Source organism: Sparus aurata, chromosome 24 (genome assembly GCF_900880675.1).
Source record: "Sparus aurata chromosome 24, fSpaAur1.1, whole genome shotgun sequence".
Lineage (NCBI taxonomy): Eukaryota > Metazoa > Chordata > Actinopteri > Spariformes > Sparidae > Sparus > Sparus aurata.
This window is the reverse complement of record NC_044210.1, coordinates 8,772,893-8,785,802: the sequence shown is the minus strand read 5'-3', so window position 1 is coordinate 8,785,802 and position 12,910 is coordinate 8,772,893. Positions and strand designations below refer to the sequence as shown.

General features: G+C 44.8%; 1 protein-coding gene across 5 annotated transcripts; it reads left to right on the top strand.

The window, feature by feature from the left end:
- The first annotated feature begins 366 nt into the window (after window positions 1–366).
- On the top strand, window positions 367–12,705 carry gckr (glucokinase (hexokinase 4) regulator). Of its 5 annotated transcripts, none has more exons than XM_030409397.1 (22): window positions 367–1,480; window positions 2,278–2,483; window positions 3,908–4,179; window positions 4,715–4,864; window positions 5,463–5,531; window positions 5,619–5,687; window positions 5,943–6,016; window positions 6,304–6,370; window positions 6,457–6,510; window positions 6,621–6,715; window positions 6,807–6,912; window positions 7,041–7,159; window positions 8,644–8,742; window positions 9,041–9,138; window positions 9,236–9,312; window positions 10,006–10,102; window positions 10,205–10,314; window positions 10,424–10,501; window positions 10,628–10,654; window positions 10,776–10,919; window positions 11,836–11,970; window positions 12,043–12,705. In XM_030409397.1, exons 3-22 carry the CDS (start codon window positions 4,129–4,131, stop codon window positions 12,196–12,198), a joined length of 1,875 nt encoding a protein of 624 aa, XP_030265257.1. In that variant the 5' UTR covers window positions 367–1,480; window positions 2,278–2,483; window positions 3,908–4,128; the 3' UTR covers window positions 12,199–12,705. The 5 variants fall into 5 exon arrangements, with proteins under 5 accessions (XP_030265257.1, XP_030265258.1, XP_030265261.1 ...); XM_030409398.1 differs by having other exon boundaries at window positions 2,263–2,483; XM_030409401.1 differs by lacking the exon at window positions 3,908–4,179 and having other exon boundaries at window positions 367–2,483.
- The last annotated feature ends 205 nt before the right edge of the window (window positions 12,706–12,910 follow it).

Sequence of the window (12,910 nt, the reverse complement as noted above, 5' to 3'; positions counted from 1 at the left end):
GGGAAGACATGGAGGATAATGCTACAGAAAAGAAAGAAATAAGGAGTCAGGAAGGAGAGGAGAGGATAGACAGATTATTGAGGAGGAGGAGGAGGAGGGATACATTTAGGAGTTACAAGGAACAGGAAGTCATGAGGAGGAACTGGATAAGGGATTTTCTGAGGGATTTTGAAGGTCAGGAGGAGGAAAAATGAGGGAATATGATGGATTCAACATCACAAACACGTGCCCTGCTGCTCGCGCGCGCACACACACACACACACACGATTTTGTTCAAAACACACACATTCTCAGAAATATGCAAGCATGCACTGCATCTCTTTATCACACTTGGTCCTCGTTCTCAGAGGCACGTTTCTGTGCAAGCTCCCTCTCTCTCTCTTTCTCTCTCCCTCTCTCTCCCTCGCTCTCTCTCTCTCTCTCCCCCTCTCTCTCTCTCTTTCTGTCCACTGGAGATTAGCCTCTCTGTTGTCATGACGACCGTGGCTGTGCGGCTGAAGGACAGGGAGAGCAAGTCGACGGTTGTATAGCTGCGTCTGAGTGTGTTTTTGTGTGTTTTTGTGAGTGTGTGTGTGTGTGTGCGCGAGCCGGAGAGAATGAGTGTGAGTGACAGTTATTCAGCAGCAGAGGAAGACTGTGGACTTTTCTTCACCCCGACCGCTGACTCGAAGGCTGAAATCCCTCAGACGTGCGGTGAAATATGACCTGTACACCTGAAGGGGCATGTGTCAGCAGCAAATTGGGTGGATGTCGGGGGCTGCTGTCCACGTGCGAGTTTGGCTTTTTCTTCAGAAAACGTCAAGGCTGCACATTGTTCACATTAGCGCTCCCCGGAAAACATGAACATCCAAACAAATTCAAACTGTTTGTGTTTTTTTTTTTTTGCACGTATGAGGCTCAGTATGCCAAAGAAAGCTGCAAAATCCTGCACAAAAATGAGATATGAAAGCAAGAAAAAACAAAACCTCTCCACGGGAATCAAAGGGAACTGGAGATGAAATGCTTCTTGTGTGCTGACGATTTGCGCTATTTCACGACAAAAGTACAGGCGGCAGCTCCTGGATCAGCAGTAAACCTCAAAAAGAGCCAAACAATGCTGTTTCTCCGAGTTGATGGGAATCAGGAAGGCCAAATGAGAGTTTTAATCTGACTGTGAGGACGGAGCGAGATAAGAGTGTCAGAAATGTGTGCATCTGCAGCGAGGGGCTTTGTGGGGAGGAAAAACTTCATATTATAAATAACAGCTAACTACAGAGAACAGTCCTGAGGTTTCTTTCAGTCTATTCAGTCAGACAAATTGAAGAGAGGCACCAACAATGAAAACACAAGGTTAATTGGAGCTTTATTTGGCCTCTAAAGCGAGCTCCCACAGTTGAGGATAATGCGAGCACAGTAGGGAGGACAACGGCGGACGACAATGACTTACTTCCAGCACCTAAATAGACTCTGACAGCCGTGGAGAAAGTATTCAGATCCATCAGTAAGTAGCAGTAACCCACTCTCTGACTAAGCACATACTTATAATTCATTAAACACTACACGTTTAACGGTTCTCATACAAAATGTAATACAAGTTTACATAAGTGCATTGGAGCCTGATGGAACATCATTAAAGGTGCATTATGTAAGAATTGACAACTCCAAACCACTGGGGGGCAGCATGTTACAGAGTAACCGCTAACTGCAGCTGCCATTGGATAGTTAGCTCAGTTAGCCGTGCAGCAAGAGGTACGGACTCCGCAGTGGGGGTGTTGTTGTTTACGCTGGACATTTCTCAAATGTTTCCAACCACAATTCTTACATATTGCACTTTTAAAATATAAAGATAAAGTAAATGTACTCCACTGCGGGCCTTGTGTAGACATGTCAGCATGTCATCAAGAAGAAACGTTTGAAAGTATAGGTATCTCATAGGGGGATAAAAATACATTTTCGGCACAAGATTATGTGAATGTCTCCCAAAACCGCGGAGAAGCTAACAGAGCGGCGCTATGAAAAAGTAATTATACAGGCCTGTCATGTCTCCTGTGTTCATTTTGTTCGGCTCACAGAAGCAGTTTTTACACCCTTTACAGTGGAAATTGATGTGTCACCATTTCAATGCTTTGGCAGTGTAAGAAAATCCACTTGCAAGCTTATTTGAATTTGAAGCCAAGGAAAGGAGAGACGTTTACATAAATCGTATGTATTATATATAATGTTGTATTTTCAATCAAATGCAGAGAGTCTGTCTGATTGTCTTTCCATCCTGCGCCTTCAAAGATCTTTCTCCTCCAGGGTTTTATGACTGATTACAAGAAGAACCACTTAAGAGCCGCTCCTTTGGGGGGGAGGATTTGTCGAGAATCGGGAGCAAGGCTGAGGAGGATCAGGATTGGGAAGGAGGTCTTGCAGCTTCCTTTAAAAAAAAATCAAATGACCTTTCGTGGTTTGGTGCCAAGGTCAATGTGCAGTGCAGCGCTGCGGCAGGCTCGACTTGACTTGTGAGTATCGGGAACACACGGATCAACTCAGGTCGAGAAGAATTTATTATTGATGAGGAGTTTCAGTGAAAAACAGGTTGACAACACATTTCCATGCAAAAGGTAGTGAAATGGAGACTATGTGTAAATACAGATATTGTCGTCGGTTGGTTAAAGAGCGTGCTGCTACATCGGCTGCCATCTTTGGAGGCTAAATAGCGGACTCACTAAAGACAGAAATGGTGCCATTAGCAAGTTAGCTCAGTTAGCCATGCAGCTAACTATTTGTAATGTGAAATGGGTTACACGCAGTGACAAACCACATATAAGTAACACCTGACTCTGCAGTTCTATTGAGCATTTTAGTGTCTTTAAGCTTGTTATTTTGGTTTTCGAGCCTGCAACCTCCCTGTTTCGGTGCTTTCTCGCCGCTCTCAACAGCGCCCCTTCCAGTTTTCAGCAGAAACCCACAACACCGGCTACAGTTAAGACTAGCTGTTTAACATTTAACATTTAGCGGCTACAAAGACAGATAGTTCCCTCGAGGGGTGGTGGAGAACAAAACAGAGGTAAAAGTAAATATCCGTTAGATGTGCAGTCGCGATTTCACATTAAAATGCAACTCCGACCAAATGTTGTGCTACCAAAAAAACCAATGGTACACATCACCCAAAAATATTTGATTGGATGTTTTATTAAGTTTTTGGCTTCGCTTTGGGTGGCTGAGCTTTAACCATTGTGATCACTTTTTGCACTCAGTTCTGACACTTCTGTGTTGCCGCTGCCAGGAAGCTACGGAGGCGCAGTTTCCTGACCGCCCCACGCACAGCTCGGGTGTTGACTGACTCAGAGAGGTTAACAACAAGCTGTACCTCAGATGTCTGATATCATTAATAATCAGCGTGAGCCAGTAATGAGTCGTACGGATGCATCACTCCGCGGACAGCCACAGGCCTTTGCAGCGTACTGTAGAAATGAGGGCGAAGTTGTGAAGTGTGAGGAGAAATATTTGTCTTCTCTTTGTAGACGAAATGTCCTTGCCGCTGTGTCACCGACAGCAATTAGGCCGGCGGTTATGAGAGACAGTAGTGGGAGTTCGGAGGAGTGAGGCACGCTGCAGCAAACAGTTTGATCGAGTCCAGTGAAAGTGAGGAAATGTATTAGACGCCACAATCTGCTGGGGTGTAAATGCTTCCTGAGATGCTGAAATGCTGCTGAGAGTCAGTTGGATCTTTTGCATACTGTAGGGTCGGATTTTTTTTTTTCAACCTTATTCTTTTTCCGTTTGATCTTCATGTTCTTTTTTTTTTTTTTTTTTTTTTTGCTGTGGTGCATATTGTGATTTAGGAGTCAGGTCCCAGTCCTGTTTCATTCCTGCAGTTTATATTTCTCTCTTGTTTCCCCATAACATAGTTGCAAGAATGACTCGTGCCATTAATCCACAGGTACGCTGGGCATTTGAGCTGGTGTGTAACAGAGAAATCCATACTTCCCTTCACTCCTCGGTCTCAAAGGTCCTTAAGTGAACTTTGTCACTACAGATCGTGCCGAGCACTTTGTGGTTTTCATTTTAAATCCCCATAACTGACAAAAAGGAAGCTGGCAACACAGCGGGACGTTTCCTGAGACAAACTGTTTGTGGCAGAAGAGGACAGACTGGTGCACAATGGCAGGATCAGACTGGACTTGTAGCCTCTCCACTATGCGTGAATGGGAGGTAAGGTGAAGCAGTAAAGGAATCCTTGGTGTTTGAATTTAAAAGGTTAGGAGAATTTCGAAAAAGTAGGTGCTTTCTCCCCTTAGAGTCAGATGACCACATTGGTGTTGTCTCATGTTTGTACTGCAAATATGAGGCTACAGCTAGGAAGTGCTTGGCTAGCAGAACGACAGGAAGTCTGTGCCCTGCCAAGAAAAGATTGGCACGTTGCCTCACACCAGTAAAACAGCAACCTGTTATTTAACAAGTCTGTTCTTACACTGATTAAACCAAAAGAAAAAGAACACATTAATGAGCTTTAGTGGTTGGTAGATATAGGTTTTTCTTTTGGGCAGAGCCAGGCTAGCTATATCATTAGTTTCTAAGACTTTTTGCAAAGCTAGGCTGACCAACTGCTAGTTAACGTAGCTACAGTTGATCTAGTGATGCTGCTCCCTATCTGTTTATGAGTATGAATTTGAAAGGAGTAATGGAAGTAATGGAATGCCACCAATACGTTGAATTATTCCTTTAATTGATATTTTCTGTTTCTCAGTCCCCAGATTATGAGCCGTCGCTTCCTATTTCGGAGAAGTCCAATCCCCTGACGCGTGACATCGACCGAGCTTCTGCCACTTGTATCGTGAGGATGTTACAAGCCAGTGATGCCCAGATGTTTCAAGAAGGGACAGGAACCACGTACAAGGTAAAGATAAACAATCCGTAAACAATCGACTACATTCATACGGCGGCCATTTTCCTCGCTGCCTATCAAATTATAATCATTTCACCACTTCCTGATTGACCAGCAACTGAAAAGATTATTATTAGTGAAAATCTGGAGCGATATGGTATCATATTTCAAGGTAAAACATCATATTTGATAACCCGTAAGCTAACATTAGCAATCAGACAACTTCCTAGCTAATGTTACTGTTTGATTACATCCAATGCATTTCACTTCCAGGCTTAATTAAAAGTGATCAATATGTGTGCTGATTTTTTATTTTTAATCTATGCCTGTACTATCATATACAAACATTAAACAGTAGTGGTTGGATGCTAACGTTAGCTGATGTCTAATGGAAGCTAACTGGAATGATGGCCGGATGTTACCCAACATTTTCCCTATCCATAGTGTTTTCAGTTGCTGATCAATCAGGAAGCGGCGAAATTACAACAATTTTGAGCTTCCCACCCCGAGAGTGATGTCAGAGGAAAATGGCCGCCTTGTGAATATGGTCTATGAGTCACCCTAAAGTTTATTTATTCTAAAAAAAAATGATTGTTTGATTTTGTTGCAGAGGCTGTTGAGCGAACAAGTGGTTGAAACACTGATGGAGGTTGCAAAGAGGGTGGAGCTCATTCTCGAGGTATCTTCTCTACAACTCTCCTTCTGTCCGTACTGCTGTCAATCTGTCAGGCCTGTTGTCAACGCCTGTCTTCTGTTTCTCTAACAGGATCCTCAGGACAGCCTTGTTGTACTGAGCGGATGTGGGACCTCTGGTCGAATAGCTTTCCTCATGGCGGTAAACATTGACCTGAAATGCTCCCCACCTGATTTAGCCCTCTGTCCGCCCGGATTACAAGTGCATTATAACCACTATTTAAGTTATTTGGTTCCATAATGACAAAAATATCATTTTTTTGATGTTCAAGAATTGAAAATGAAATTACAGAGCAAGGCAGACTAGGCCAGTATGATTAGATTATTGACACTCAATCATCTAATCTAATCTCTCTTGTTTTATGGAAAAATGGCTTCCGGTGTTGTGTGTTGTTAGTCCAGTTTCAACAGAGCACTGAGGGAGCTGAACAAGAGTCCTGTGTATTCGTACATCATTGCAGGAGGAGACAAGTATGTATGCTTTTTGGCACATTGACCAAGATTGCACCATGATTAAAAATACATAACACAACATAGCACAAGCAAAGACGGGTGATAAAGTCAGCAAAATTGCTCAATACTATCAGATACATAGATGGTTAAGCTTGTCTTAAGCTTGCTAACATTAGCCACTGTAAACTACTGGTCATACCACCTCAAGCAAAGCTGACGAATGTGCTATTTCTTACTTTAAAAGTGACATAGTCTTACTTTAAATATGTTAAAATCAAGTCTCTGTCTGCCTCTCATTTCCTTAGAGCTCTGCTATCGTCCCAAGAAGCTCCTGAAGATGACCCCAGAATGGGCATGCTCAGTCTGAAGAGGGTCAGGCACATGTTGGACTGTCATGTGGTACTTTTCTTTTGATCTTACTCCACATTTGACCATCGCATGTCTTTGCCTTCCCGCAGGTCTGTGAAGGAAAGAGACGCGTCCTGTTCATTGGGATTTCCTGTGGATTGTCTGTAAGTCACTGTGATGGGTCCGAATTCCAAATTCTGTGTTAATTTATTCATCGGAACGTTGCAAACTCGCAGATAATTTAAGCTTAACCGTTTCACTTCTGTCTGCATAGGCTCCATTTGTGGCGGGTCAGCTGGACTTCTGCCTGCAGCACCCTGAGGTGTTCACTCCTGTTCTGGTTGGCGTCAATCCTACACATCAGGCCAGGTGCTTCACTCTGCTCCATTAATATCATATGATCAAAACTGTCGTGAATTAGTGATATTTCGTGGGTTTGAATACTACAGTTATGTTCTAGGGATGAGCCCATTCCAGGCTGCACCTTCACTTTTCGCAGTGTGGTGCAAAGGATGCAGGAGCTTGCCAAAAGTCAAAAGGCCTTCCTCGTCAACCCAGCAGTTGGGGTAAGAACATCTAGCTGCTTGTTCTCATCATACTCAAGAGAGCAGTGTGTCCATACTTTGGCTCCTGACTCTCTCTCTGTGTGTGTGTGTGTGTGTGTGTGTGTGTGTGTGTGTGTGTGTGTGTTCAGCCGGAAGCTATCAGCGGCTCTTCGAGGATGAAGGGAGGCAGCGTCACTAAGATTCTCCTGGAGGTTGTTCTGTCTGCTGCTCACGCGGCCACCTTCACAAACACATCCGTCACATACATGTGAGCATGGAGTAAAAAACATCATGGCATCTCAGGCTTTAATCTGCAGTTACATGACTATATTGAGCCTTTGCACTTTGCTGTGCACACCGCTGCTGAAACTGGGCTAAGAGATTCGGTGTCAAAGTCTAACTCAGGCTGCAAACGTAGAGGAAACATGAAAATTAGAATGACACTTAAAGACTTGGTTTGACATATGGGAAACAAGCTCATCCAGTTTCCTAGCCATACCTAGATGAGAAGATTGATACCACTCTCCCATTCGTATGTTAAACATGAGGCTTATTAGCATGCATGTTAGCTTTGCTAGCTAGCATAAAGGGTCATAAACAACATTGACATTAATAAGCTTGAGAGGTGCGTATGTTTTAACTTTAAACAGAGCAAAGGCTAGCTGTTTCCCTCCGCTTCCTCTCTATGCTAACGTTAGCTTAGCTTTAGCTACAGCAACATTTCGCAACACACTCGGAAAATACAATATTTTATTTCCAAAACACAAAACATGTAAATCTAGGGGGGAATGTCCATTGTCCTCAACTTGGACAATAAACCAATAAACAAATGTGCTCCTACAAGCACCGGGGAAATAAAATTTCATGCTGATGGTGTATAGGGATTCGGGTTTCGAGGGGTTCCCTGAGTCAACACACTTTCCTCACTAGAATGATGTGCGGCAGCCAAGAAAACACTTAGACAGACCAGTTCTCAGCAATTCAGGGGACAGATTCAGAATGAGTGTAAGAGCCACCCTTGTGCGTTTAAAACCTTCAGAAAAAGGGGCGTCGTCACACCCTGATTAGCTGGAAGGAAAATGTCTGAAGCTGCTTCCACTCCTCAATCAATGAATTTTTACAATAAAACTAAACATATAAAGGCAGGATTGACATATCTGGACAGCAGGTCGACCGAGCTCCATCTTACACAACACTACCGCCGTTTCTGTTCCGTGACATTAAGTTCCCTCATAGCACCTCTGGTCTACACCTCTGCACCCAAAGGTACAACACGCACGTTAAGTGCTTCTTTGTGTCGACAGCAGCGGCTTTCCTTCCAGCAGCCACCTTGGAAAAAGCCAGCGAGAAAAAAAAAACGAGACATGCTTTTCACATTAGTGGGGCTGATCGGTGCATTTAGGAATGTCACGTGTGTCAGCGTCTCTCTGAGCACTCACATGCCATTGGTGATGATGTAAATACAGAGGAAGGCATCTCTGTGTTTACAGTATTTAAGAACAAACAGCGGCGTCGTCCTTGTTTGTTCCTATTGTGTGTTGCTGACCTCTAGAGGTCAATGCAAAAAATGAAATTCTGTCATTGTACTATGTCTGAACAGTGTATGTGCAGGGGGCGTTTATTGGAGAAAAAAAAAAATCCAATACTTAATTAATTATTCATTCATGATTGGTAGTCCCAAACACCACTGCACCTGCCTGTATAAGAGAAATATCTGACGTCAGCTCGTTTGTGTTTGTTTCTCTCCGACAGGGGCATCCTGCAGCACATGAGAGCGTACGAGAAGACTCTGGACATCACTTACGCTCAGGAGGAAGGGATTTCCGCTCTGCTGGAGGCGGCTGGACGGAGGTGGAACATCCTGTTTTACAGCTTCCACTCTAACCTTGAAATGTTTGCCGATGGCTCGTGAACATTTGACATAAAACAGTGAGATAAGAGGGGACGGAATTTCGATCGGTTTTAAAGGGGCACTGTGTAGTTTTGGAGGAGTAAATTGAAAGTCGTAATAACACAATAATACAAACTCTTTTTTCCATAAGTGATGAGAATAAGGTCCCCAGAACACTGTCTGAAGCTAGAAAGGTGGCCACGGCCGCTCACTGAAACGTGTGAGATGATGCGACACGTGTCACTCGGTGTGTTTCAGCTTGCGGCGTGGCGGGCGGGTGTGTTACCTGGGCTGGGGCTCCCTGGCTGCGACGGGTCTGATCGACGCCAGCGAGTGTATCCCCACGTTCGGAGCAGGTGAGAGGAGTGCGACGCACCGCGAGCGATCACACTCGGAAGAATCCACTCTTTTCACCTTTGTGTGACGCTGTGTGTGTGTGTGTGTGTGTGTAAGACTACAACGACGTGCGAGGCTTCGTCAGTGGAGGATACAGGGAGCTGAACAACAATGAAGGGCCCCTGATTTCACTGGTACGTGGAGGGAAACGAGGAATTAACAACTGTTAAAACAAGATTTAATGAACAAGTAAACAAGAAGAGGAGAGGGATTGTAGTATAACACCGCTGTATAGGAGGTTTAACACTACTGCAGACTTCCTCTATAGTGGAGATTTCTGTCCTGGTTCCTCTGCGGGTCTCAAACAAGTCCGTAAAATCCTTATGTGGCCCCACAAAGTATTAAAATGTCTCAAATCCAGCAAAATCCAATTAAAGTGAACCCCAGCTCTTATACTGCACAGTGTAATGACACGTATGTCTCTGCGGGGAACCCGACTCGTAGATTAACCCGGAACAGGATTATTATGAAACATGTCTGACTCTACCTGCTTCATGATGTCTGTTTTTCAATTAATCTGCTGTAAATCTTGTAATTAAACTGCTGGGTGGATTTTAATCCAGCCGGACTGCCACTTGAGCAGGGCTCTTTTTAGAAAATTTGCTCTATTTGTATCCGTTTCGTTGAGGAAACAAACAAAAAAAATAAATCACGTGCCGTGTCATTTCCCGCGCATTTCCCGGCGCAGGAATGCTAACAAGCGACGCTAGCCGTAAAATCAAATCTAGAATCGATTTTGATGCCAATTTCAAACCACCAAACCTGAAATAGAGGACGCTGTTATGCGAAACAACCAGAAACCTTTGCGCGCGTTTCCTCTCCTCCAGGGTCCTGACTTCTGCATAGCGCACGAGGACTTCCTGCGCCTCGCCCTGCCCTCTCTGAGCGACCTGGACGCCGTTCTCCTTGTCTACACACACTCCGGTGAGAGAGAACACGCTTGGCTCCCCTTGTTTGGGGAGTTCCGTCCAAATTGAATCAACGCATGTCTTGACGGCCTCTGTCTCTCTCTCTCTCTCTCCGCAGACGATGTCTGCGACGTGGTGAAGTTGGCGCGCCGCGTGAGAGAGAAGACGTCCAACCTCCACGCCGTTTACCATCAGGTCGATGGGGACACTGCAGCTGCTGTACAACAAGTATCTATCTGTCCATCTATCTATCTATCTATCTATCTATCTATCTATCTATCTATCTATCTATCTATCTATCTATCTAGCGATGAATACACTCTGGTTTTTTTTGCAGAATGACATCAATAAGGTGTGTTTATCTTCACTACGAATCAGTTGGCCGCCACCCGCTTCAAGGAGCCTGCTCCACATGGTAGAGCGCACACACACACACACACACAAACACGGACACACACATCGATTGAGCGACTCGCTGGAGCATGAGGAATAACTGTTTTGCCTCATTTGCTCTCTCTCTCTCTCTCTCTTTCTCCTTCAGCGGAGCACCTCGCTGTACAGACAGAAGGTGCGCCTGTCGTTTAAACGTTTAAAAGACTCGTTCAGACCGCATTGATCCTCTGGGTTGTCTTAGTTCTCCCGATCTGCAGGTCTTGTTGTAATGACTGTTATTTCTCCATCTCCGTCAGCAGTGGGAGCTGTCCACCAAGCTGCTGCTGAACGCCGTGAGCACCGGGGCTCACGTCTTAAAGGGGAAGATTTACCAGAACCACATGATCGACGTGCAGGTCACCAACAGCAAACTGTACGGCAGAGCCACGCGTTTACTGCGGGTATATCAGATTGCAACACAGCAACAGACATCTCTCATCACTTTTTATGAGTTTTGTGTTCATGGAATATATTCATTCAGCGGTGGGTCAGTGCACACAGCACAGTGTACTGTAGACCCAGAAAGCATCCACTTCTGACCAGTTGTCCTGTGTGTCAGTTGGTGTGTAGTAATGTCAGGAAACACAACTTCATATTGAGCTCACTTGGTGTATTTCCCTTGAACAGCTTTAAAAAAATGGAGGTTTTCGAACTCGATTTTGACACAAGAGGGAGCCCCAAGATTACACAGCAGTGCATTACCTGTCTCAGTCCATGTTCTGCTTCAGTGGTGCAAATTCCCAACACATCAGGGGCGGTTCTGGGGGGGGGGGGGGGGACTCTGAGTCTGGACCCCCCTGTGGCCCCCCCGCCAGGGAGTCTGCATCAATAATACAATGACAGATTTCTTGCAATGATTTTGTTTTGAGGGGAAAGGCAGAAATAAAGTGTCTCAGCAGTTTACTACCCAATGAAAAATGATGAAATTGTAAACACTGTTTTGTCAGAATGAGGGATTTATCTTTTTTTCCGAGTTGTATGTGCCCCCTAACAAAAAAGCCGGCCCCAACCTGGCCCCCCTATTAAAATTGGTCTAGAACCGCCACTGGCAGACACATTTAAAAATTAATCAGCTGACCACGAACCAAATGACAGGCAGTTGCTTTTGTGCCTCTTTTGTCTTTTTGTTGCGCCGTCTGATCTCGAAAGGTGCAACGTAAGTTGAATTTCCTTTTCCCTGCCTCGCTTTTAAACCATGTTGACGCACAGCACGTGCTCATGATTTGCGCCTGTCTGACCCCGTAGTGGGAAACGAGACGTTGCGCTTCCTTCATCAGTAAAAAGACCTTGGAGCTTAAGTTTCCCTCTCCTTTGTAGAAACTGTCAGGCTGTCCCGAGCATCGATGTGAGGACGCCCTCCTGAAGGCCATCTACCGAGTGGACGAGCTGACGGCGGACATCTCGTCGTCTGACATCAACACGCACACACTCGCCGCTCGGAACAGGACCAAGGTGAGGAGGCGGGGCGGTGCATGGAGTGCTGGAGGATCGAATGGATGTGTTACATGTTCTGTTTGTGTCTAGGTGGTCCCTCTGGCTTTGGTCTGCTTGCTGACTGGTCGCTCTCTCCAGGAGGCGGAGACTCATCTGGAGCGGCAGCCAGTCGTGAGGGAGGCTGTGGAGGCGTGCCTGTCACCATCGACGCGGCGGGGTGTCATCGTCGCGCGCCCACGTACATGAACTGTCGTGATCAGCCCTGTGTTTCCATCCTGCAGAGAGGTCACAGTCAGATTTAATGTCGGCCTCACAAACTGATGTCTGCTATATTTAGATTTAATTATATTCAATTATGACAGTTGTTTCAGAGGAACACAGAGTCCTGTTTTATTATGAGCTATTGTAAGCCTCAGTGTGCTTGTCACCTGGATCTGGTGGATTTAAATGTGAATCCATGTTACGACACTGAGGGGCAGACTTGACACTCAGTACAAGCAAATCTTGTCAAGATTAGCTGCAAACGAACTGTCGGTTTGTTCTGTTCTCAGAATAGATGGTCTTTTAAAGGGGCATTATGTAATTTTGGAAAATAATTTTGATATTTACAATATTAAAGAGGTAATAATACAAACTCCATAAGTGAATACACAAGCTGTTCTCACAGGAAAAGAAGGTCCCCAGAACGCTGTTTGAAGCTAGAAAGGTGGCGGGGTCCGCCACATGTAAACGAAGTAAAGCTGTACAAAATTGCGTTGTTCTTTTGTGCTTTTTGAGCCTCCTGATCAATGTTTTCCTTTAGATTTACAACTGATTAATGAACTCAAATATAAATGTATATTAATTTCAACCATATATACAGTACATTACATGACTGCATAATGTTTACAAGTCTGAAAGTTGATCCTGGGCCAATGTTTTGTGCCTCACTGACACTTTCAGCCCCTGTTCTGTAACA

What these genes read in the sequence shown, in the direction of transcription:
- gckr (XM_030409397.1), top strand. Translation starts at nt 4,129, where the DNA reads ATGGCAGGATCAGACTGGACTTGTAGCCTCTCCACTATGCGTGAATGG. An exon ending in CAAGGAGCCTGCTCCACATG is followed by an intron (nt 10,502 to 10,627) that starts GTAGAGCGCACA and finishes TTTCTCCTTCAG; the next exon opens with CGGAGCACCTCGCTGTACAG. An exon ending in CCTCGCTGTACAGACAGAAG is followed by an intron (nt 10,655 to 10,775) that starts GTGCGCCTGTCG and finishes CATCTCCGTCAG; the next exon opens with CAGTGGGAGCTGTCCACCAA.